At 39.2% G+C, this 24,920-nt stretch overlaps 1 protein-coding gene across 1 annotated transcript in view; it reads left to right on the top strand.

Annotated features, from left to right (window-relative positions):
• The window catches only part of cacna1bb (calcium channel, voltage-dependent, N type, alpha 1B subunit, b), a 205,377-nt gene that overhangs the window by 12,488 nt on the left and 167,969 nt on the right, over positions 1-24,920 (top strand). The window contains exon 5 of the mRNA XM_025908900.1: positions 1,458-1,597. Coding sequence (XP_025764685.1) covers positions 1,458-1,597 — 140 coding nt within the window. The remainder of the gene's footprint in view (positions 1-1,457; positions 1,598-24,920) is intronic.

The raw sequence follows: 24,920 nt of genomic DNA, 5'->3' as shown, positions 1-24,920 counted from the left end.
ACTGTCCAAATGCTCCAGTTTTTGGCACTTTTGGCTGACACCTTAAAAACCTGGTTGGTTGCTTATATTTTCCCATGACACATGAGCAGGGCATTTGAACAGTCCAAGCTCTTTTCTGGTTGGGTCAAGTTCTTCCCTGGAAGTTTCTAATGCTATGCTTGTGCCCAACTAACCTTCAACGACTGTCTATAAAAGACTCATGTAACTTAAAAGTCTTTAATCTGAGGTCTTATGCTTGAATTTTTTCTCATGGTTAGCAGGGGGCAGCTCCGTAGATATCTATGGAAAAATGGCTCAGCTGCTCATTTCATGATCCATGATCTCAGTAAACACCTTCCTGATGTGGTTGTTGCTTCAATAGCTGGTTGTAAGTCTTAGTTAACATATCAGGGTGTTTCTTTTTGTAAATTTTCATCACATATAGGAGTAGAGACAAAGAACAAGGCCGTGCTTTCTAGCAGCTTCATAAGTCACAAGTCAACACTGCATGAGAGTTTTTCAGCGAGATCCATCCATCTCTTATGTCTGGCTCCAAATCACCATGCAAACCATTCAATGACATTATAGTGGCTACATCCATCTTTTATAATACAGTCTGTGGTTAGGATCCTAAGAAGCTGCCTTTCATTTGCCTTGTATTTTACACGATAAGGGCAAATGAAGCGCTCAGACTCCTTTCAGTTGGATCTGATTCTTTATTAGGAACCTCAAATGCTACACGAGTACTTTAAGTGACCTTCTGGTCAGTCCCCACCTCACCTTTTCCTCTTTCTGCCCATCTACCAACATAATTGCAGCAAGATTTCCCTTCCCTATTTTTCTCTTATGTCATACAAGAAATGGCCAAGTGCCTTTGTTGTTGCTGCCCTATCAGGCTAAGTACCTCAAATGCCTCTCTGGTCAGCCTAAGTGGCCATTTCTTAGAGCGAGATACTCTACCTGACCTCTAGTTTTGGTTTTGTTACCTCACTGGTGAGACGGAAAGGCCCTCTATTCCATTTAAAGTGCCCTGTTGCATGGCCTCAGCAGAGGTTGCCCTTTTTTTGGAGTCATGCAGCACTGATGATATTTAATGTGACATTTTAACAGAACACACAGCTTGTTTAATTTTTTGTTTGCACATGTAGTTGTCTGCATTGAGTTGAAGCTACATTTTTTGTTTGAATGCATTAAATGTGCACGCCTGGGGCGCCGTTAATTTACAATACCCCCATACAATCATCCTGCGTTTGTGGATATTTGTTTTCCCAGTATTTACTGTCTTTTCATCCAAAAGAGAGCTTCACTTCCCGCATTTCTGCTCATGCCGGCACAAGAAGTGAAATATGTTTTTTCCTCTCTTTTATTCACCCCCTGCTCTTTGACTTAATGCTTCAGTAAACACTCTCCTACCTCCAACAAAAAGATATTCTTCTGCTGGTCTCATCCCGTCTCTGATTCTCTCTGTCTTTCTGCAGGACGACACAGAGCCCTACTTTATTGGAATATTCTGTTTTGAGGCCGCCATTAAGATCATCGCCCTGGGCTTCGCATTTCACAAAGGCTCCTACCTCCGCAATGGCTGGAATGTAATGGACTTCGTGGTCGTCCTCACGGGGTGAGTCCCTCGCCCGCTGGGTGTCAGCTGGAGATGGAAACATTGCAGTAAGAGTGGTTTCTTTTGTGCGTATCTGTGAGCACCCTGAGAGGGAGTGTAGTGGAATCACCTCCTTCCAGTTAGATCATCTGCCCACAAGCGTGCCTGTTATTCAACGAGTAACCCGAGCCTGTGAAAGAAGTGAAAGGAGTGCGATGTGAGCATTTGCTGGTTTTAGCCTCTGTCCTTGAGTTCAACACTGTTCCTGGGCAACACCATACGGACGCCATGTCCTCGCAGAGCGGCTTCCATCTTTGTTTCTAACAATTTGAGGTTGCCTTCTTTTGATGTGTGATTTTAGGTGACATTAAGATATATAGTGTAAGCCAGACTGCGGGGCTGACATACCGCCTTAGGGTGTACAATATTCAATATTCTGCATGTTTCACATTTTATATAAGTTTCAGATTTAATTGCATGTCTGCACTGGAAGTTGTTAGCTAAGTGGGGTGCAGTGAGCTCTGTGACACATGCTTTTATTGTTGAAAGCTATATTTTCTTCCTCTTTTGAGCAGCTCTTGGTGGCTTCTCGGCAGGGAAGCCATTGAGGCTCTAGGCCTTTGCAGGGATGTAATAGCCTGTGTTTCTTATCATCAGAGGGGAGCCATGAAGAGTCAGTGACAGGGAACACGGTCAAGCCAATAGTACTGAGTAGTTACTGCTAGGATTTCAAAGCTTAGGGCAGTACAGTACTCTCTTTTGATGATGTAAGAAGTCCTTACAGTGTAATACAGGAGGAGGGTGTAAGGATATTAATACGTTTTTAAGTTGGTGTTGTTTTTACTGTGGTCAGATACAAGAGTTTAGTTTTCAGGTTTACATGTCACAGTCATTACCTCTATTTCTTCAAAAGACATGAATCATAAAGTCCTTCTGAGCTGCTTACACATGGAAGCCACCTTTAATATGTCAAAGCTTGTCTTTAAGGGTGAAATGTTGTCTTTATGGGACAAAGAGTCTGTCTTATACAGTATATATAAAGTAAAGTATACAGTATTTATGTATTTTGGGTTTTTTGGGGGGGTTTCTTGGGGCGGGGGCATTGTTATAATAAGGCAGATTAGTGTGAATAATGCAAAGCTGCTCAAACTGAGTTCATGAGTAAAATGTGTTTTGGAGCTGGAGATGAGCAGAATAGATCGACTTGAATTAATGTCCTAACCATCTTCCTGTTTATGGAGCACAATAAAAACCCACCAACTGGCACAATGTAAACAATCGTGTGCACTGTGGTTAGAGCCACTCAGTGCCAGAACATTTTGTGTTTTTATGAAACACATTTTAAAAAGTTTAACATTTTGCTGTAATTATTATACTTAAAAGCGAGTAGGACGCAATCTTGCATTAGGAGATTTGGTAATGCAGTAAGAAGTGTATTTCTACCATAAGGACACCCAGATTTTCTGGCTGATTAGTGACACTTTGTGATATTTATCCAAACTCTGGTATCCTCTGAGATAATATTGTTATGGTCCTGGCTCTGTTACCCAGTGATTTAGAGGGTTGGTTTTTTTTTTTTTGTAAATGTATTTAAATCTGTTATTCTTGGTTTTCCTTGAGTTTATATTCATGTATCTTTTTTGCTTAGTGGATTAATTCTGTTCTGCCCCCTTTGTGTCAAGTCTCCTTCAGTTTGGTTTCCTGTTTTCCTGGTAGTCCTTGTCCCATGTGTTTAGTGTACTGTTTTACTTTCCCCAGTCTTGTTTTCCTCTGAGTTTCAGGTGTGTTCCCACTCCCACATTTGGACCTGTTTCCATACTTCATTAGCCTGTATTCCCCAGTGTAGATTGTTTTAAGCTCCTCGTTTCCAGTGTTCCCCTTGAGACTTTTGTTTCAACGATTGGTCTGATAATAAACAGCTCACTTTAAGTTCACCTGTACCTGCCTCTATGCATCTGCACTTGTGTCCTCAACTCAACATGAAGTCATAGCCTAACAAACATGTTACCCAGTGCTTGGAAAACGCCATCAGTGTTGATATTGGAATGCATATGAAAGATAGATGTAGCCACTGTGACTTCACCCATTATTCTGTAAAGTCCCCATCAGTTTTTTTTAGCATTGTAAGCTAAAACTGACTGTGTTAGGATGATACAATGGAGTTTTAGGGTCATGGATTGCAAACCTGGAAAGACTCAGATATCAATAATGTAGAATGTAAAATAATGTAAAATATAAAAAGGTGAACTATGAAAATAGGAGCACAGATTTCTTTGATGGGCTTTTAAGTACAAATCACACATCAAGCCTTTTTTTTGCCAGGTAAAGACAATAAAAATGCTCTCAAATGCATTCATTTAAGACAAAATGCAATTTAAAAGGCAGATTTATGGAAAAACTGACTACACACATTCGTCATGAAGGTGGAAATGAGTTGTGAATGTTGTAAACAAGTTGGACATTTTAATATGGAAACTGTGGAGAATGACTCACTTTTGGAACCAGCCTCATGTGGCCGTTGAAAGAATTGCAGTTTTTCAAATGTGATATTGATCCATGTTGACTGGGTTACTAATGACTCCCAGGAGGGAACAAATATTTGATTTTTGTCAGGTTAGAGTATCAATACAATGTCCCCAACCAGCAGTCATACAATATTAGAAAGGTGCTGATAAATGCCTGTTTTGCTTTAATAAATGCATGCCCAGAGAGATAATGTCGGGCATTCGTGCTCTATGAGCTTTTGATTGGACTCCGGTAATAGCTAATGGCTTTTTCAAAATGTCAATAAAGGGAATAAATTGAGCTGGATTTCAAATGGAAAACAGAACAGGGCTGTAAGTGTTAACAGGTGATGATAAAAACACAGCAGCTGGAATCAATGCAGGTAAGGAAGGCTCAAATGACAGATTTGGAGTATTTGAAATTATGCTTCATGCATCTCACTCAGAGGTGTGGTGCTTAAGGTCAGAACAATTATTCTTTTTCAGTCGTATCATGCCATAAAGAGCACATTTCAGACCTTCTTTGGCCTTCACTTGGCATAGAATCAGGAAAATAGTTAGAATCTGTGATCACATTGATTCTCTCCCTGCTGTACTTGTTGAGATAAAGAGTTTCTGTAAGAAGATCAGAGCATACAGAGGCATGTTGACTGGACTGAAAACCACTAGATAGTCAGTCTTCTTCTGTTTTTTAGCAGCTCTCAATGTCATTGGCCACAATATTTAATAATCAGTCTCTCAGACTCAGAGCACAACATGTGTTTTTAAAGGTATCCTGCGGTGTAGTTTAAAGTTACTTTCATTGCTCTTTATTAATTATTGACATTCGCAAACCTGTTATTATTGACGCTGTCGCTTGCTTACTTGTTCTGTCACATCTGGAGAAACATCATTCCCAACCTACTGTGTAAGATAGGTCAGGTGGTTATAACCTGTCCTCAGACTCTTATGTGTCCTTATGTATGTTTTTGTTTGTTTGTTTTTTAAATTCTAAATAGTATAAGGAAACGAGTGATTGCTCAAGACTGTTGCAAAGTACTGCATGTTAGCCATGGTTGACTGTAAAACATTACGATGTTCTGGGACACTAGCTTTAACTTCAGAGACAGTTGATGGGATCCTTAACTATCTGCATCTGAAAATGGCAGTGGTGATCACACTTTTGCATTGTGTTTTGGTCTTTGTGCCTAATGAGCCGTAAAGAAGTATGTTATTTTGCATTTTAAACTTGTATGCACTGATTTCAATCAATAGCTTTTTGTTTACAGTGTATCAAAACCAGCTTTTTATTTTAAGGGCTTTTCTTTCCTCCAGAAACTAAAGCTAGAGAAATGGCTCTTCAGGTTTGTCTACCCGTTGCTGACACAGCTGGATACAAATTAGCCATTATGTTGTGATGTGTGTGTCTCCGTTTGGTTGCCAAGCAACCTCAGTAGATAATGTGCTTCGATGTAATCGGGGGTTTCTGTGTGTGTGTGTGTGTGTGTGTGTGCGCGAGCTTGTGTGTGACACGCTGTTTGTTTTCTGCTCGACACGCCCCTGTGGGACCGGGGTTGGGTTGAGGCGGGGGTGGGGTAGGATGAAGGTGTTCGAACTGAGCCCACATCAATCTGAAATCAATCAGATCACCTCTGGATGGATCGCTGGGTCACAGGAGGAGCAATCGGATGAATGATCCTAATGGCAAATGATAGAAGGCTAACCACATGTCCTCAGACATTCACCCCTCTTAGATTAATTTAAGAGGATTAAGTGGATTTTTCTGCTCACCTGGGTGTTAAAAAGCCTCTGCTTCACTCTGTGTTGTCAATATAGGGAAGAATTAGTGATCATAGTAATACACTCATAAAAATTCCCTGTTATTCAACTAAAAAAACAAAAATCCCTGTTCTACATTTTTGTATGGGATTATATTATATCAGTCTATTAAGATAAGTCTTAATATTAATTACTTATGTGTTTTTTTTCAAGTAAAATCAATCAACTTTATTTCAGTCAGAATCAAATGAAGAAGGGCCGTAAGACGCCCCCAGCTTAGACCAGAGTGGGGCTCAGTGACAAGACACCTGACACTGATTAACTCAGCTGAGCCATCATCTGATGTAGGCTTGCACTGAGATCATGTGATCTGATCATCAGATTATCAGTTTGTAGCTTAACATTAGTTTGTGACCTATGTGAACTGACGCTGTGCATGATTTTTTTTCTTTTTGTTACTTTTACATAACTTTAACAAGTCTCCAACTTCTATTTTGATTTAAAAAACAAACAAACTATTGAACTTCTTACTTTTCCATATAACTACAAGGTCATCCACAGTCAGGTGACTCCCACCTGACTAAAATAGAACTGGTTGCTTCAAAAACAGGGACCAGGTCTTTGACCACTCGCAGCAACTTTGGTGTGCCAAGACAATGATAAAATGGTAATAAGACAAAGTCAGTTACCTGTTCTACGTGCACAGAATTTCACATTAACTTCTCACATTCACAATCCCGCCAGAACCTCATATGTTTGAAACAGGAAGTCCTCCATAAATGTAGTTTCTGCGGGACATATGGGAATACAATCAGTTGATTCAAATCCCGTTTAGCAAAGAGATGAATAGCGGATGACTTATGCTTCTAGGCGCAGGCTAGTTATGCTCCTCGGTCTAGTTTCAAATGAACTCCAGAACAGTTTGTTTATGATGGGAAAGGTGTAAATTCTCCATGTTATCCACTAGGCCAGAACACATTTTCTTCCTGTGTTTAGTTTTGTTGTTCCTGCTGACCAATAAGTAGATTAAACATTGTCACATGGTATATAGTGATGCATGGTATTCAGTTTTTTCCAGTGTGAAAGGAAACCAAACCATGAGAAAAAGCTACAAGTTTACAAAGTCATCAAGTGATTGAGACAAGAGTAAATGAACTATAGGTGTGAGAACACCCTGAGTGTGACGGCAGATAGGTGGATTGTTAGGAAGCAGACTGCCTCCCACCAGGTGACATGTGCAGTCGTTTTCTGATTAAAAGCAGGTGCCATGAGGTTGAAGGTGTCACATGTTCAACCTCTTGGTGACCAGTAGGTCACCTCAATTACTTGCAGTTGGTCTCTGACAGCAAATTATTTCTAGCTGTACGGAGGTTACCATCTTACTTTTACTATAGTGTAACCAAGCCATTAGAAAAGTATTCTGACACGTGGCTAGAAGATGAAGCTAATATCAAAATCTAGGAAAAAGGAAACCTTTAACACGTCTATCCCACATGGTGAGACGTATGCCTTTTGAATATTTGTCCAGTAAATTATCAGAAAACTGAAACAAATCTGAAAACGTGAGATTATACAAAATAAATCCAAACCACAAACCAATCAAAATACTAATTTCAAATCAAATCAAATCAAATCTAGCTACTAAGAAAAAAAATGTCTTGTGAATTTGTAAGTGCATATATTATCTTAAACTGGTGGTTTTAATATCCCTGATTTAAACGTGTTGCATTTACATCCACTGAAATCTATTTTTGCAGAGTATTTCGGCGATGAAATGATAATAAAATGAAAGCAGTTTGTGTAGCAAGAGTTTAAAAAAAAAAAGAAAAATCAATCAAAAACAAATGTAATGCTCCTGCCGTTGGATGTTAGTGGCAGTTGCATAAATGATTGATAAAACAAGTATATTAAAAATGCCAGGCAATCAATCAAAAGTGACTGGTCGTAGTTTCTATTGATCTTCTTGGGCTGAAGTCTAATGTAGCATGTATTCTGACAGGATGTGGCTGTGGCTCTACTGCAGGATATGGAGAAATAAGTAATTCTGTTTTCACTGGAATTAAAATATTTTCAGTCATGCTCTGTTAATCATCTTATGTCATCAATAAGTCAGTAGCTTATTTTCCCACTTTTCCACTTTGCTGGGAATCAGTGTTTGTTGTCTGCCAGTTGTACAGTTCCAGTGCTTCGTCCTCAGGCTAATTATGTTGATACAGCCATCCAATCCTAATGAGAGGGTCTAAATGATAGTGTAGCTGAAGGCAGTGGCAGACCTTTAATCTGTCCTGATCAGGCATTAGGAGCTCCTAATAAGAGAATAAATCTGCCTGTGTTGCCACAGGCTTAATCAATATAACACTGAACTGGCTTGCTCAGGAACACGGAGCCCTGATGAGGAGCCAGACACGGACACTCACATGCTGAGCACAACAGCGTCCGTGACATAAAGACAAAGGTTGGGAAGCCTGCTCTGCTTAGAAAAACACTTTCTTTTCTGGAGCGTTTGCCATTATGAAGTGAAAACTATATAAAATACAGATAAAATCTTCACTGCATTCATTCTTAATCTCATATTATATCAATGCAATTCAACCCTCAGGTGACCAAGTTGCTAGGGACTAAAATGACAGAGTTGAGTCATGTATGATGTCATATCTTTCACAGGAATACTTTTGTAGAAACATAAATCACAGGCCGTTGGCATACTGGATGCTGGCATGCATGTCAGAGCTGCTGCATGTCCACAACAGCACCATCTATCATCTGATTGTTTTTGGTGGAGATGAGCTGCTCCGCCCTGCGACTGTACTGGCAGGACAATGCCTTGATCAGAGGCAGCTACAATCAGTGATGTTGCACAAGTGCAGGGCTCATCCAGGAACGGAGAGCAATTCCTCAACGACGGATTCAGACACTTGTGCTGTTGATGCAGAGACAGGTGACAGCTTGTGTTACGCCCAGAGGAGGCCCTACCTCATATTTAACATGCTGTATGCACATATATTATAGTGCTGGCTCTATAAAATTGATTTAAAGCCCAATTTTGCATTTCTTTTGTTGAATAGTACATTTGGTGTGGATTATGCATGTTCTCCCTGTGCCTGCATGGGTCCCTGACAAAACTGAACACAGGTGTGTGTGTGTGAGCGTTAAGCCTGTGATAGATCGGAGACCTGTCCAGCATGTACTGTGCCTCTTGTCCTATGACAGCTGGGAAGGACTTGGATAAGTGGAGGAAAATAGATGGAAAGGACATATTGTGCAGTCAACACTAAAAATCAACACTTCTGATACAGTACAGCCTGCTACTTTCAATCTATTAGTAATTGTTTACTAGAAAACATAAATTAAAATCAAATCAAAGGCTGTAATTTAAAATAAAACAAACATGCTTGCATTTATCACAACCTTCCATTATCCTCGCTACACCAATGGGCCAGTTCCTGTAAAAACTACGGAAAGCTGTAGGAGAAGTAGATTATGGTTGTGAGGCTGTGAGAAGGCTGTGAGATGAGCGTAGGATCCAGTGTGTTAGTGATACATCTGTTATTTCATATTCATGAAGATGGCTACACTGTAAAAGCTGAATAAGCAAATATTTGAGGGAAAACAGCAGAAAAGTTTTTGAGCAAACTCATGATAGCAGTTTGCATATTTGCCAGTAAAACAAAGTCCACTTTGCATATTTACAGATGTTAGTTTGCAAAGCTTGACAGAAATGACGTTGTGTGCAATGGCATTCGAAATCTTTCCCCAGTTTGACAAACTAAGACAATAAACTAAAGCAACAACCCAATGTATATATGTTTTATGTACTGCCCTGCTTGAATAGATAAAGATGTGTGCAACTTTTTATTAATGAAATACATACTTGTAAAGTATTAGGTAGATAGGTACTATAGATAACTTCTGCAACAAAAGTAAGAAATAGAGCAGATTTATGTAGAAGAAACTAATTTGTGAAGATTCTCGGGTTTTAAAATTTGGGTAAAACAACTGAACAAACAAATAAAAACAAGTTAAAAGGCCCAGCATATTATATGCTGCATATCTGTGTATATTTGTGTTGTATCCTTACTTTTTATGTGACCACTGGAACAATTTGAATCAAATTCAATATTCACATTGAGGCTCACTGTGCACCAAAGATGTTAAGGCAACTTAACATTTGTGTTAGAGGACTTACAAAACTGTGTGTTGTGCACAGGAATTCTGCAGTCATTGCTTTGGTATTTGTGGCTTCTTTTACATTTAGAATTTATGAAGCGATACAAATACTCAGATGTAAGGTTCACAAATTAAAACATATGGCAAAAAATTTCACACAAAGGAGAAACAAATAGTAAATATGGAATAATACATAAACAGGTAGCTGAAATTAAAAGCCTTGGCCCCTGGGTAATCCAGCAGACCTGGTATGCTTTGCGTTTACATCTCTGTCCTTTGTCCAAATTGGGGGCACGCCCTCTTTGAGAACCAGTCACTGATATTGACTAAAGCCTCCCATGGCCTTTTAGTGCCTGTGTGGACACTATGGCAACCACGGTCTAAGGCTCTGAGAACAATAATCCCACTGTGATGTCCAGAGAGACAATGCCAGACCAGTTGTTTTCATTTATTTATCTGAATGTTTGATTCACGGGTGCCGCCCCCCCCCCCCCCATTGCCCCAGCAGTAAGTGGTTGGGGCGAGAGTCGGAGCTTGTGTCGACTTCAAAGTTGCGATATCCTTTCATGTGCTTCTCAGGCAACGGGCTAACACAATGGGAGGCTTCAAAGTATAGCAGCAGAGACTACAGAGGACAGGTCACTTTAGCTTATGCCCCGCAACCAACAGCATGAATAAATGTTACCTTTGAACAGCAGCCAAAGTGCTGCTGTCTGATCTTGTAGGTCTTTCAGTCATGGACTTGTTGAAGTTACACGTGTGCTTTGTATGGGCTGTTTTGTGTCTTTGTGCTTGTTTTTCATACATCTGCTGTGCTTTACTTGCAGCTGTGGGCTCAGGTTAAGTCCAGGGTTAAATAGTGTTTGTCTGATTTGGCTACACAGCAGAAATGTTGACTCCATGAGAGTTAGTTTGCTTCCTTATAACCTCAGGTGCAGCCCTGAAGTCAAGGCTTCAATCTGAAGGTGACCCTGCTTTTACCATCTGAGCCCCTCAACTTTGCAGAGACCTGCCTGAAGAGACACTGCCTCCAAACTTGGTGGCGTCCTTCAAATCACTTGTTAAAGCACATTTTTCTGAGCCTGCTTTTATGTAATATCATTTCCTTTTTTAAATTTTATTTTAAGAGTGTCATCTTTCGGTCTTCTTGTACATTTAAAAAATGTTTTTACTCGCAATGTTGGGTTAACTTTTCCTAAGTTTTAGGCGTGTCTGGCTTTATGTTTGAATTTAGTAATTAGCTTTTGTCACCAGTAGGTAGAAACTGCTGATGGCTGCTATTTAATATAATGCTATATAATATATTGCTATATAAGATATATTATTATTATTATTATCATAATTATGATTTACCTGATTTTTCATCTAGCCCAATCCTCAGGTTAAAATGTTAATTCAAGACACAATCAAGTATTCATATTTCCCTTTAACCTTATTGTAAATCTTTGATGATGGAAATGATAAACTATAGCCTGTGAAGGATACATGTGCCACCATGACATCATTTAATATTAAGTAAACACCATCCCAGTATTACCAGGCTCTGTCCATGAATGTGCTGCTTTTTAAAAACAAGGATTGTGTTGTGTTGCTCATGATGCATGATTGGCTCTACCTCACTAGGGAGCAAGGCAAAGCCTGTTTTTCTTTGCTTATCCAACTATGTGGTTAACATGGTCTACTGGAACAAGTCACATGGGTCAAGGCGCGAGTGGGGTTTGAAACACTGTGGAAGGGATCTCCAGACTGCGTTACAGCTGGTTCCCAGGTGGTCTTCTTCACTCCTTTCTCAAACCATCTGTCTATTTGGTCCTTCTTGAGGATGATGATGTTAATATTCACATTTCGGACAGAGAGTGGATAATGGCTATGACAAAAAAACATGTCTGAGTTAGCATTTAGCTCAAAGCATAATGGTGTCCATGTACAGTGGACACAGTAAATTGTTTACAGACTCAATTATTAGAATTCTCCCACTTTTGATTTTTTTTCCTGCTTTTATGGACCCTTATGTCAATATAACCAGACTGACAGATGTGGTCAGGGACCTGGCAGCTGTGAGCTTGAACTGGTTTTCGTGTATATAGTGTGTGGCGGCGTGTCTGTTCTTTCAGTGCCTTCTAGCCAGTTAGTGATCTCTTCAGTGAGTGCTCTGCTGAACACTGTGTGTTCTCAGGGGCCGGCTGAGTGCTGTTGATGCCATGTTGTAGCAGGCTGTTTCCAGCCCTGCGCTGTCTGTTGGTGGCCACATAAGAGCTCCGAGCAGCGGGTGGGAACGCTGCCGGCTTTTTCCTCTTCCCGCTCACGTTCACATGGATGTGGTCAGGAATACAAAGTGAAGTGGAGCTGAAACTAATAATGCTTTCATTATTGATTAAACTGTGTGTATTTATTCAATCCACCCTTTGACCATGCAGTCTATACAATGTTAGGGAAGTAGGGAAACTAGCCAGGGTCAGTGAGTGCATACAAAATTTTATCTTCATGCTATGAATGTTTTCTGACTTACAGGCCCCAAAAAGTTTTTACTTCCAGCATTTCTGAGACCTGATAAGTACAGCAGATACCTGCATGAAATTCTCAGATTGCAGCTCGATTTTAGTTTTTTGAGAAAACAGAATCTCAAATTTAACATTTGGGAAGGTTTCAAATGTGACTGTGTTGGAAAATTATTTTGACACAGAAGGAATCCCGACTAGAAGATAAGTCTGGTATCAAAACGTAGGTAAAAAGGAGACTTTTCAGATGCTATGATAGCCATATATCCCACATGGTGATCCTTTTAACTCCATAAAGAACATTTTGATTTTCTCCAATGAATTATGAGAAAACTACTTTTTGCTACTCTACTTCATAGGTATTAAACGGGTGCAGTTGTGCTTCTGAAACTATGATATATCCCATGACACTAATGCTCAAAATTGAATGCTTGTAGTCAAGATAGTGACACTTGGAGTGGGTGTAAAGTTATTTTGGTTTCTGTTTGCAAAGGGCTTAAGTGTGTTTTTTGACCCTGAAAAGGTCATGTGTTTGTCTTGTGTGCTTATTAAGGTATAATTGCTCAAAACTGCTGGAAAAATTGTGCAAAATTTTGACATTTATACCCTTGACTTAATTTTTCAGGGCATAAAGTTAATTTTGGACGCCTTTACTAAAGTGAAAAAAAAAAAAAAATCAGCAGAATCCAGGAGTTTCAGATGGGACCTTTTTTTCACATTTATTAGATTTTAACTCAAATCTCAAATTTAAATCTCATAGGTTGGTGTCTTTAAATTGCTTGTTTTGTGCAATCAATGACTCAGTCTCAGAAATTCAGACTATTATTGCAATGCACCAGGATAGATCAATATAAAGATTATATGGGCTGTTAAAGGAACGACAAAAGACAACCATGAAAAAAAAGAGAAGAGCAAAATACTTAAACAGGCTTTCCTGCAGTATTTTACAAACTGCTCATATTATACAATAGATTATGTGAAAATGTTGTTATAATTATAAATTAAATATAAATGTGTATATATACATACACACACACACACACACCCATCCATCCATCCATCTCTCTCTCTCTCTCTCTCTCTTTATATATATATATATATATATATCTGTATGTAAAGAAGTATCTACTTTCTACTTTCAGCTGCATTCATCTCATCTACACTCTTTCGGCAATTTCTCTGCTGCTATTTTCGGGCACTTGCACAGGAAGATTGTCTACCTCATGAATAAGCTATGATTGGTTTGGTTGTAATTCTAGCTGTTGTTGACTGCAACACCAGGCTGATTTGGTTATTCTTTTCTCAATCAATGTCATTCATATCTACCAAACAGACCATATTGTTCTGTTTGTTTCCAACTTTAAATCCACCCAAACAATCAACAGATTATTGTCTAAGTTTCCTCCTGAGCTAAAGTCAGTCTGCAAAGCACAAGATAGGTGGTGCAATCCCCACCTTCTCCTCCTCCCCCTCTCCCTCCTCTCTATGAGTGTAAACTACTACTATACCTCTAAACCCCAAATAGTTCCCAGTGGTAGGCTTGCATCTTGCATGTAGCTCGCTGGCACTGATGTGTGAATGGGTGTGAAGAGGGAATGAGAGGCACTTTGTAAAAGTGCCGTTTGAATGCAGATGCACATTAAGAAACTTCACTGCCGAATTACACTACAGTCCCGGAGACTTCATTTTCCCTGCATGAAACAACAGCTTTCTACTGTTAATTTTGTGTTTCTGCTGTATAGAATTTATGCCTTACAATTTAATAGTGTCAGTGGTTAGTTTACCATTATGTTGTTTTTCAGTGTTCCTATGTTTATCTCTCAAAGCTTTGTCACAAGTCTCCCACTCTTTGCACCACACGATTGTGGACATGTGATCCCTACAGGAGTCTCAGTCCTGGTGTTAAGAAAGTATAAAAATTATCGTAGCTTTTGAGTCTGAAAAGCAAAATCAACTCTGAAGTGTCTTAACCATGCACTCTATTTAGCAGCCAGCAGGGGGCAAATCCTCATCCAGATAGATCTCCAATAACGTCTATTTTGTGACCTGAGTCACAGTTTCCTGGTGAGAGTATGGACTCAGTCTCTGGTTTTAGGTCATATTGATTAATACACATGTTCATTTTGTAACTTATAGTCATTTTAAGAGTCAGAAACAAGGATTTTGCAGGGTAAGCTCACTGGCTAATGACTTTCTTTTTTTTAGTCCAGTCCAGCCCTCGCTCACCACATCCTGTTTCAAGATACGATGATGACGGTGGAAAACACTCAGATCGAGTTTTCACAACAGCCCACATAGTGTGTATGCTATCACGGTGTATCTGATATCCCTGAGCTGAGCTGGTGCTGTTCCTAAAATTTATCATGGATCAACACTGCAACAGACAAATCCCGTTTTTGTGATGTCATAGCTTTGTGTCAAAAGTGGATTTTTTTTAATCCCTTTGTTTATATAAAACTCTCTTCTGGAACAGATGGTAAGCATTTCTGTTCTTTATTAATTTAAAGAAATATAATAAATATACTACTGAGTTAGGTGTGCTGCCAAATTTAGGTCACCTATGTTGGTTTGCTAGTGACGGTTTTTAATAGGCTAACTAAATGCTCAGACAATATCACTGGTTAGGTGCAATGCTGATCCTGGACCAACATTATGTTGATGATATAGGAACAAAACGGGGATATCGGATTGTGTGTGCTGTCACAGTGGCTACATCAGTGTTTTATAGTCTATCGGTATTGCTAGCTGAACCTGAACACATCCACAATAATTCAAGCATAAAAAAAAATAATAGTAAGAATCACAACAGTGTGAGCTGTCGGTATGAAGAAAACATTTTTTTTTTAACTTAAATGTTTATATTCCCTCAGTAAGTACTGAAAAATACAGTATTATTCTGTAAGATTAGTAGCTTGCTATTCATATTTTTTCTCACAGGTAGTAGTATTTAAACCAGGCGGTGGCATTAATTAGTACCACTTTGTAGAAAAGCTGCAGAGGTGGCCAAATTTATGCAAAGAGTGGCTTTAGCACGTGGACGTTGTGTGAGTCCACATTTGTCAAAACAACAGTAAAAGTAAAAAGTCTCCTGGACGCATCCATTCTCCTTTTGAGGACTTTGCATGTCTGTTAATGTTTTTCCTTTAAAAAAAAATTTGTATTAACAAAGAGTGGGACATTATAGCATTTTAAAACAAATTTGTTTTATTAAAATGTAATTTTCTTTAAAATTGTTAATCTTGGTGGCCAAAAAAACTATCAGAAGAACCAACAAACAGCTACAGGTTATCTGAGTTAATGGTCACCGGATGCGGATGTCACACTTGCATGTTTGGACAACTCACTTGACAAATTAATTAATAAGAGCTCACAACAACCAGCAGCCAAGCCCCAGTTCATAAATATTTATGAGAAGAGAAATACAGTAAAGCCAAGGTGACTCAGAATAACAAACACTGTAGATGTTTAAATTAAAAAAAAAAATCCAGCCTGCATCTGCTCCTTTGCTATCACGCCTATTTATGTCTGACTGAAATGGCTGCTAGCGAGATGGCTTCACATGCAGTTGCTCAAACAATTATTTTAATGGCTCGCATCTGGTCAGTGGCTGGCGAGGCGACCACGTTTTGCACCACCACCAGCTACAGCTGTGACACATAACCCAGAGTAGAAAGGCACGGCTCATGATATGGATGCTTTTGAAGAAAAATGTGACATCACTTTACTCAGTGAGAGGTTGGTGAGCGCAGAGATGCACCCTATTACGCAAATTAATCACAGATTTGTCGTTCTGACTGATGTGCATGAGGAGTGAAGTACACACAAGCACTCATGCGTGTCTAGACACATGAAAACCCATATGATAAAAGTAAATCCTCTCTATTTTTACACACCAGCACTCGGGCACATACACTCACACATATGCATGCATGAGTCTGTTGGCTTGGCTGCCAAAGTTCCAGTGAAGCATGGCGGAAAGTGATGCCTGTCGTTTCCTGTAGGCAGAGGAAGTGCACGACTTCACCACTGATGTGGCAGACTGGCAGGTTTCCCTCTTCACACACGATTCAGCCCGGAGTTAATTGCAAACAACGTGTTGTTGTCTGGCAAAAATATGTAATTTTACAGGTGCTCCAGCCAAATTAGTCAAAAGAGAAAGTGACAGGTATGAGGATGTTTTCTTTCCCCTCCTAAAATGACTCCGGATGCCAAAAAAACCCCAATCTTCCAAGACATACATTTTCGTTTTTTTCTTTTGCTTTTTAAAATATCTTTTGATTTAGTTTAATGCATGAAATTAAAAAATAAGGATTAAAAATCACATCACAGCTTCCCATAATAGTGTATTCAGAGATCCTGCTTCCTTCAGGAAATAGTTCTGCCAGGAACAGCCCAAAGGAGATGAGAGAACATGCAGAAAAGTAGCAAATCCTCATATTTTAGAGCCTGATATTAGATATGGTGTTTTATCCATGGCAGAAAAGCAGCTTGAGGCCAGACTACAGAAGCTGCAGTGACATGTCAGAGGGAGAGATTAGGATTTTTCCATTTTAAATAGAAGTGTAGATTTCAGGGGGATTGGTGGGAATACAGTCCCCCAAATATTTAGAAGGCATGCATTTGTTCCCCAAAATAAAAACATGAAAGAATCAGAGAAAAAATAAAACCGGCAGCTATGAGGTGTAACCACAGAATTTGAGAAGAAAATCAGGTGGTTGTCCTTTTTTTGCTTAAAAAATCCGAAACACAAGAAAGTTGTGAACCAAAGTTTTTGGAGTTTAATGTTTTATTAGTTGCTAATTAATCTTAGGATTACATTGTCTGTCTTTGTGGCTTTCAGTCTGCCTCAACAACATATCTACATGATTCATAATGTTCCTAATACACAGATTGATGTACGTATGACATGCTTTGAATGCTTTGTATGTGTGGAGACTAAACAAGGGCAAAACAGCTAGAAATTATATTTCTGTATATATTGTTTCATTTTTATGCTTTCCTCTGCATAAATACAAAACATACCAACACAAACTGCATAAAAATTCACCAGAATCAGAAAATAAAGTGTCTCTACAACCATTAAAGGGTGTGCTTGATATGCTACATGCAGAGCCTGAGATATGTTGCATGTGCACGCTGCAGCTGCTTGAACTAGCGTGCAAGTTTCACTCCATTACTTCATTTTCTGATTAAATTATAGAGCCCTGGGTTGTCCAACACTTAAAAAATTAAATTTTCCTCTGCTCATTTCCTCTCTGCATTTGGTCATAATTTGGTAAGTTTCATTATTACCAACTGATGATGCTCTATGTCCACAAAATAACCAGATCACACAGAGACTTTTCTGCAGAGCAGCAGTAATGTTACAGAACAATGTAAATATAATGCAGTTTACTAACATAACCATAATATTATATCAAATATACTGTCATTTTTCATATTGCCTTATAAAATGTTTTTAGAGCATAAATGTAACATATTCACAGCATTGTTTGCAAAGTTGCTGTGATGGGTAGCTGGTTTTATATTCTCACATTACTATTTGTTGTGCACTCTAGGTTTTGTGCCTGCATTTTTGCATTTTGTCTTTTTTTCCTTGCTGTTTTCCATGCAGTTATTATTCTTAGTTCAGTCTTAGGATCCCGCGTCTCTCTTATTGATTCTTCTGTGACCTAGATTCTGTTTTTGGACTATTACTGTCTACTAAGCATCTCTATTTTGTTCATAGTCTTTGAGTCTTTTTGTTCTTAGTTTATTGCTTTCTGGTTCTTTGCTATTTTGTAGTTACATTAATACCTTGTATATAGCCTCCAGGTTCCTTAATCAGTTGTGTTTGTCTTTGAGTTGTTGTTTGATTTAGTATTTATAGCTTCTGCAGCATCCATTTTTCCTGTATCTTGTCAAGTCTTTGTCTCTGTTTGATTTCTTCCTGTTTTATTTTGATAGTCATTTCTCTTTTGTGTATTTCGTTTCACTTCTTGTATCATTGTCTTGATTAGTTTCAGCTGTGCTTTGTTCCTGAGCCGTTTCTCATTCCCTTGACTAGTCCTCATAGTGTCTGTGAATATTTAGAGCTTATATTAACATTTATTGGAGTGTCTGTTACCTTCCTTTGGAGTCTATAGACTTTTTCTTCCCTGTTTGTTTATAGATTTAGTTTTCCCTGTGGATTTTGTGTGTTTTTTGCATTGCACCCTAGCCAAACTAAAAGTTTGCTTTGCTCAGTGAATCTGCCTAAATTTGTTTCTCCAAAACATGACATTGTTATGTAGTGATAGGTTAGAGAAATCCCTGTGCAATGAAGCAGGGAAATCTTTGAGATTGTTAAAGACAGCAAGCTGAGAGCATAAGCAACAGTATTTCAGCAAACACCATTTGCATCCTGTTGTGTTAACATATATGAGGCTGTTTCAGTTGCTTCAGCGAAATGTACAAAAAACTAATTCATGAGCAAAAATGTTCTGAGAAAAGTGTGCTGGGAGTGGTGTGTTTGTGCCCACAAGAGTCAAATCTCTCAGGACCTCTGTGAGAGTGTGATTGATGTGTTTGTAATGGGAACAGCACCATTAGTTTTGCATCAAAAGGCGGTTTTCTGAATGGGTGAATGTGGTTGTGAGTGCTATAAAGAGCTTAATGCAAGGAGATTTAATGACCAAAAAGTTATTTTTAATTTTCAGTTAAATGACAAATGACAGACTCCAAACAGACTTTAAATAATGAATAATTTGACAGTGATTCTCTAGCAAGAAATTACACTAGCCAAAAAAATTGAAGCGCAAGGTCTATACTGAACAACAAAACCAAGCCAAGCTTTAAGTGTCCTCTTGTGGTCCTCCAGCAGGTTGAGGGTCAGATTTCGCCTTGGAGGCAGAGTTAGCTAGGATCACACGCAGACCTTTAAATTCTCAAGCCTGCAATCAGCAGCACTTAAGAGAATGTCACGTTTATTATGTAGCACATTTGGGCTGCCATGACTTGGCAGCCTGCAGGATGTTAACGTGACTGTCACCTCTGACACACATCTTGCTTTTCTTCATCCTGACTATAAGTGCACCACCACTGGCTGGAGATACTTCTGTATCTCAGGTTCAGGAAGAGAGGAACATGTTACGGAATAAAAACATTCAGCTTTAAATGTTAGTATTGTTAAGGAAATATTTACTGCACTTCCCCACGATGTGTGATGACCCTGCTTGCCCTGTGATTCAGTGAAATTGTTGATAGTTTCTTTGGCATTTACAAGCAGCAGTGTACATCTCGCTGCACTCCCATGTGTTTAAACTCTTCGTTCAGACAAAATTTTTGACACAATCTGCTGGACGATGTCATTTTTTATCTTTTTATCTTAAAAAATAGGTAAAATGGGTTTCTGTTTTATTCTGAAACTACTCACCTTGCTTTATTCCTACTGATGTTACTTTCTCCTTTTGTTGTTCCTGTTTCCTGACAAATTTCTGCTACACTTGTGTCCCATTAGATAATTACTCACCCAGTATGTTTACTCCCATGGTTCCCTTTCTTCCTCAATTCTCTGTCATTTTCTCTGGTTTATGGCTACATTAGATTTTGGACTTCAGACCCTTTGCTTTCTGAACTGCTTACCTGTGTATGACCCCAGCTTCACTGCAAATGCTGTTGGTTCAGCCATGTGGAAGGACAGGTGGAACATAAGACTTGAAGCTAGTGATTAGGATCATAAACCCACAAGGAAAATGTTTACTGAGGTTAAAATGGAGTGAGAAGCAAAATAATTTTCTCAGATTTCTGTCCCATGATACATTTTTTTTGGCACTTTAGTAGTCGCCCCCCGCAGGCCATTAGAAAGACATTAAAATGTTTCTGCACTGGCTGGATGACTGATTGTGGTTACAACATGCTGGCATGGAAAAAATAAATTGGTGAAACCTAAATTTCAGCCAACCATTTTCCTGTTTGGTCCTAGTGTTACCTGCTACCTTTGGTGGTTCTTGGTACATGTGATTTTTGTTTTAGCACCATGGACGAATATAAACACAATACCTACATTTGTATTGGGAGGCCACATACTCTTCATTGGCTGAATTAGATATTCTAAAATATTTGAAATATGTATATTTCCATGGTGACCCCGACAACTTTCCAGTATCTTTAACTCTAATGGGTCAGTTCCCATTTGAGAGAAAGACAAAATTGTGTCAGGAAGTATTTTTGACAGTTAGTATATAAAGGCAGGACTGGTCATCCCATTTCTTTATATTTTGTTTCCAGAGCCTTACTTTCTTGTCCTTTTATAATAAAGTGGTCTTGAGCCTTCTGAAGGGTTTTCTTTGAACGTTGGCTGCTTTTTTGCTCATTCTCAGTCCAGTCCTTGTACCTGATCATTTTCAGTCCTCACACATTTAAGGAAACTGGACAAGTGCAGGGTCAAAGAAGAGCTGTCAGGCCTAAAAATTATCTGCAGCAGATGAACGTTACAAAAATCATGTCCTGCTGAGACCTGGCACAGGACCTGACGGATGCATCCAGCCCTACAGCTGATCCATCCACTGAATCTACATGTACTACTTTTACACAGCATTGAATAAATGACTCAACTCAGTCATAAAGCTTAATAGACTGGAGTTAAATTCATGTACATACCATTAGTGCTTTATTTCTTTTTCCCTCACTGGCTTTCTTTCATGCAACCAGAAGGAAACATCTAGTTGTTCTAAACGCATGCAAATGCAATGAGCTTCGTCTTCACTGCTGGCAGGAACCGTCTTTGTGCTCTACTTTGATATCTGTCCTAAATCTTATTGCAGCCCTTCAGTGCTGACCCACCTCCCCATGATGTCTCAGCTACAAATGCAAGTGAAGTGAAGCAACCTCAGTATTGAATTATCTAATCATGTCTTCCTCTAGTCTGCCAGACAGCATCTCCCTGCTCCCCCTGAGTTCACCTGCAGATGCAGCAGCTGCACCACAAAATGAGCCCACTTGGTCATATTGCTGGTGTAATGGATGAATTGTCTCCCCTTGTTTTCTTCCGAGCTAAGCCCTAAAAGGGTTGGAAAGTGGCTTTCTGTGGCGTCCCCTTCTGTTCCTAACCTAATGGAGCAAATTGTGGCACAGAGAGCATCTCCTGCTCACTGCCTGCTGCCTCCAGCTGTGGGCCGAGGAGAAGGCATTGGTGGGGGGTTGGGGTTTGTTTGCACTGCGCGGTAAGAGAAACAACATTCCTCCTCCAGTTTTTCTTCCCTTCTGTCTCATTAAACCTACCAGGAGGATGCTGCCGCTGCAGAAGTGCTTGCCGCCTCCACCTCGCCTCTCTCCGTCTCGCCTCAGTGGAGAGCCGCTCTGTTTGTTCACCCTTCCTGGCCCCCGTGTAAGCTCTCTCACTGTGGAATAACTGACAGAGTCACACACAGAGAGGTGTAGGGCACAACAGAGAGGAGGGAAAATGAGGGCGATAAGAGAGGCTGAGACTAAAGTGCCGTAGGATTAGCAATCACGATAAACAGTATACGTAACCTTGTGTATTTCTACGCTGACAGAATTATTTTTGAGCCTCAGTGAGCTTAATGACAATATTTTTCATCTTTGTTTAACTGGATTGTAGAGCACTTAGTCTGCTGTCTGTGCGGCTGTACATGTTGTGATCTTTTGACATCTTTGTAGGTGTGTGTGTGCTTTTATGAATTCTCATATATGTTTAGTGGAGCTCTTATAAACAGCTACCATACTGCCTACAGTGAAGTATAGACAAGCTTTACCTTACCAGCTCACATATTAGAATTAAACATTTTAATATGTGGATATTAAGTAATAAGCCGATACACTTCTACACTTTGCAGAATGTGGTTATGCTTGCTTTGCATAAGACTAAAAACACCACTCAGGAAACTACACTAAAGTGAAGCATCACAGACATTGGACAGGTGGGCAGCTGTTCCCCTCAAAAGTTTAACAAAGTGAGCAAAGGGAACATACCATAATTTTCCAAAATAAATTTTACCATGAGAGAGACCCTTAGTAGGCCAGACTCTTCTGTGATCTCTAAATGTAATGTAATGTATCCCACATGGAGACATAGGACTTCAGAGCTTATCAGAAGTGCAGTTTAAAAGTTTTATTCAGACAATTATCAGAAACATCCACGGTACAAGGGTCGTTTTGCTAGTGAAACTATGAGGTATCATAAGATACTGATGCTCAAATTTGATTAAAAAATGTAATGAACAAAAGCAAGATTGTGTCCTTTGAAATGAGTGTTTTTCTTTTTGTTTTGTTTTTTTAAACAAAGCTCCTAATTATTTATAAGAGCTTTTCCTGAAAATGATGTGGATGGAGTTTTGAAGCTCTGAATGCTCAGAAATTTGTAAGAAAGGCAAATTATTCACACAAGCATCCATCCCAGGATCGTGGGAACCTGGAGCCTATCCTAGCTGTCATGAGGCGAGAGGCAGGACAAACTTTGAGGGCCTCCAACTCAGAAAATGTTCATAGTAAGAAGGTCAAATTTTGAATGCCTTCATTAAGTAGACTAAAGAAACCTGTTCATTCTGAGGGGGTCAAATGGGAACTTTCTGCAGATTTGGTTGTTTTACATGGAATTACATATTAACATGTGCATTGCACTCATAGTCTTCAGATGCACCTTGCTTTAGCTAACTAGCGTTAGCACTCCTCCCTCGTTTGAAATTGAAATTTTAAACGAGGGAAATCCACACACCTACACACACATGCAAGCTGTTATGGTGATGTCTGAGCAGAAAAAAATGACTGAGAAGCCTCTCTAACTAGTGTTTATACTGTATTAGTACTCTGTGGCATATCATAAACTCTCCTTCAGGTCTTTTGGTCAGGCTAGAGTTTGGTGTACAGTGTACAGAGAAGGGGAGAGAGACACCATGTTATATCCTTAGCTAAGTGGCCAAGTTTGCTTGGTCTTACTTATTTTTAAACTGTGTTGCCATTGTTACCATTAATGAGCAGAGATGCTGTTTCAGATGCCTTTTGTGTAATTATCCTTTCCAGTACGTCTTCCTTAGACTCATTAATTCAGTGGCCGTTTTCAGCTTTGCACAACCATAATTGCAGTTTGAGTGCTAATGTTTTCCTGCTGTTAATTTGATGTTCTGTTACACCTAATTATCTCATCTCTTATCTAAGCAAATTGAGCAAACAAGGAAAGCTTTTATCTTTTCAGCAAAACACTGCATTTTGGTGCTTTGGCCAAACCCTGTTGAAGGCATGCATGCTTAATCGTACAATTCACCAATTTACAGTAGGTTAATACTGACAGTAGAGGGATAGGAGACTAGTTTAGGGCAGATGGGTGCACAGAATTAGTGGTTTCTCTTGAGTAATCTGTCAGCTGAGTATCTTCTTTCTTTCTATTCATCTCTGTGACCAGGCAGGCTCTCTGACCAAATGTCTACTCAGCAGTGTGGGCGACTGAACAAGCCTGTTAACACTCTTGAGAGCGGCAATGCTGGGGATCGATGGGGTCCAAGACCCTGTTTGTCCTTCAGAATTCAAAACCCAGCAGGACTGGAACAGCTGAACGATGGATGAATGTGCATCTAAGAATCTGAATCATCGTCAGCTCTCTAGAACTAAAAATATTATTTTTAGATTCGAACAAATAAATATAACATAATTTTACCCAAGTAGAACTTAACAGCAGTAAGTGAATAATGTAATGTTCTCCACCAAAGAAAATCTTGAACCAGAAAGATTTCATTGGATATTTGATCACAGAAAGGGTCGGGTGTATCCTGCTTGAAGTGTTTTATGTCATTGTTAAGGGAAAAATACCTAAGATTTAGGCTCTGATAGTGTTCATGAGTGTTAATAAGCCTCTTAACTTTGTATTTCTAACCTAGTTATGGACCTGCTGGAAAGAGATCAATGCTTTGCTGGTTAATTTTTTGGTAGGTGTACAAAGGGAAACTTGATTATATCAACATAAAAGAGATGAAAGTCAACTGGGTCATTTGTATTGGCAAGGATTCCTCCAGATTAATATTTACTTGCAGAAATGTTGCAGGGATCAGTTCTCGTGTGTTATCCCACATACACATGAGAACTGACTTATTTTGCAAAGAGTTTTCCTTCTCATGCAGCATTTGGAAAAACTAATCTTCAAGAGAAAAAGGTCTTTGTAACGAGGTATGCGCAGTGATGGAGTAATATACAATAGGGTTCAACTTTAGATTGTATTACCGTTTACTTTTAAGTTTAGTTTTCACTTCCTGTTCAGTCTCATTTTACCAACAGATCAGGTTGTTGCCTGAAAAACAGTGAGATTATACAGCAAGAAAGTGTTACCGCATATATTTAAGAGAGGACACACATTGTGAAGAAATCTTAGTATTTGTTTTCACTATCCACCCTCATTACACAAATGCAAAGGTGAACATTAAATGTAGATCAGAAGATCAAAAGGTCAGA

The sequence above is a fragment of the Oreochromis niloticus genome, linkage group LG7 (assembly GCF_001858045.2).
Source record: "Oreochromis niloticus isolate F11D_XX linkage group LG7, O_niloticus_UMD_NMBU, whole genome shotgun sequence".
In the NCBI taxonomy this organism is placed as follows: domain Eukaryota; kingdom Metazoa; phylum Chordata; class Actinopteri; order Cichliformes; family Cichlidae; genus Oreochromis; species Oreochromis niloticus.
Note: the sequence above shows the minus strand (reverse complement) of the source record. Positions and strands in the feature narration are given on the sequence as shown.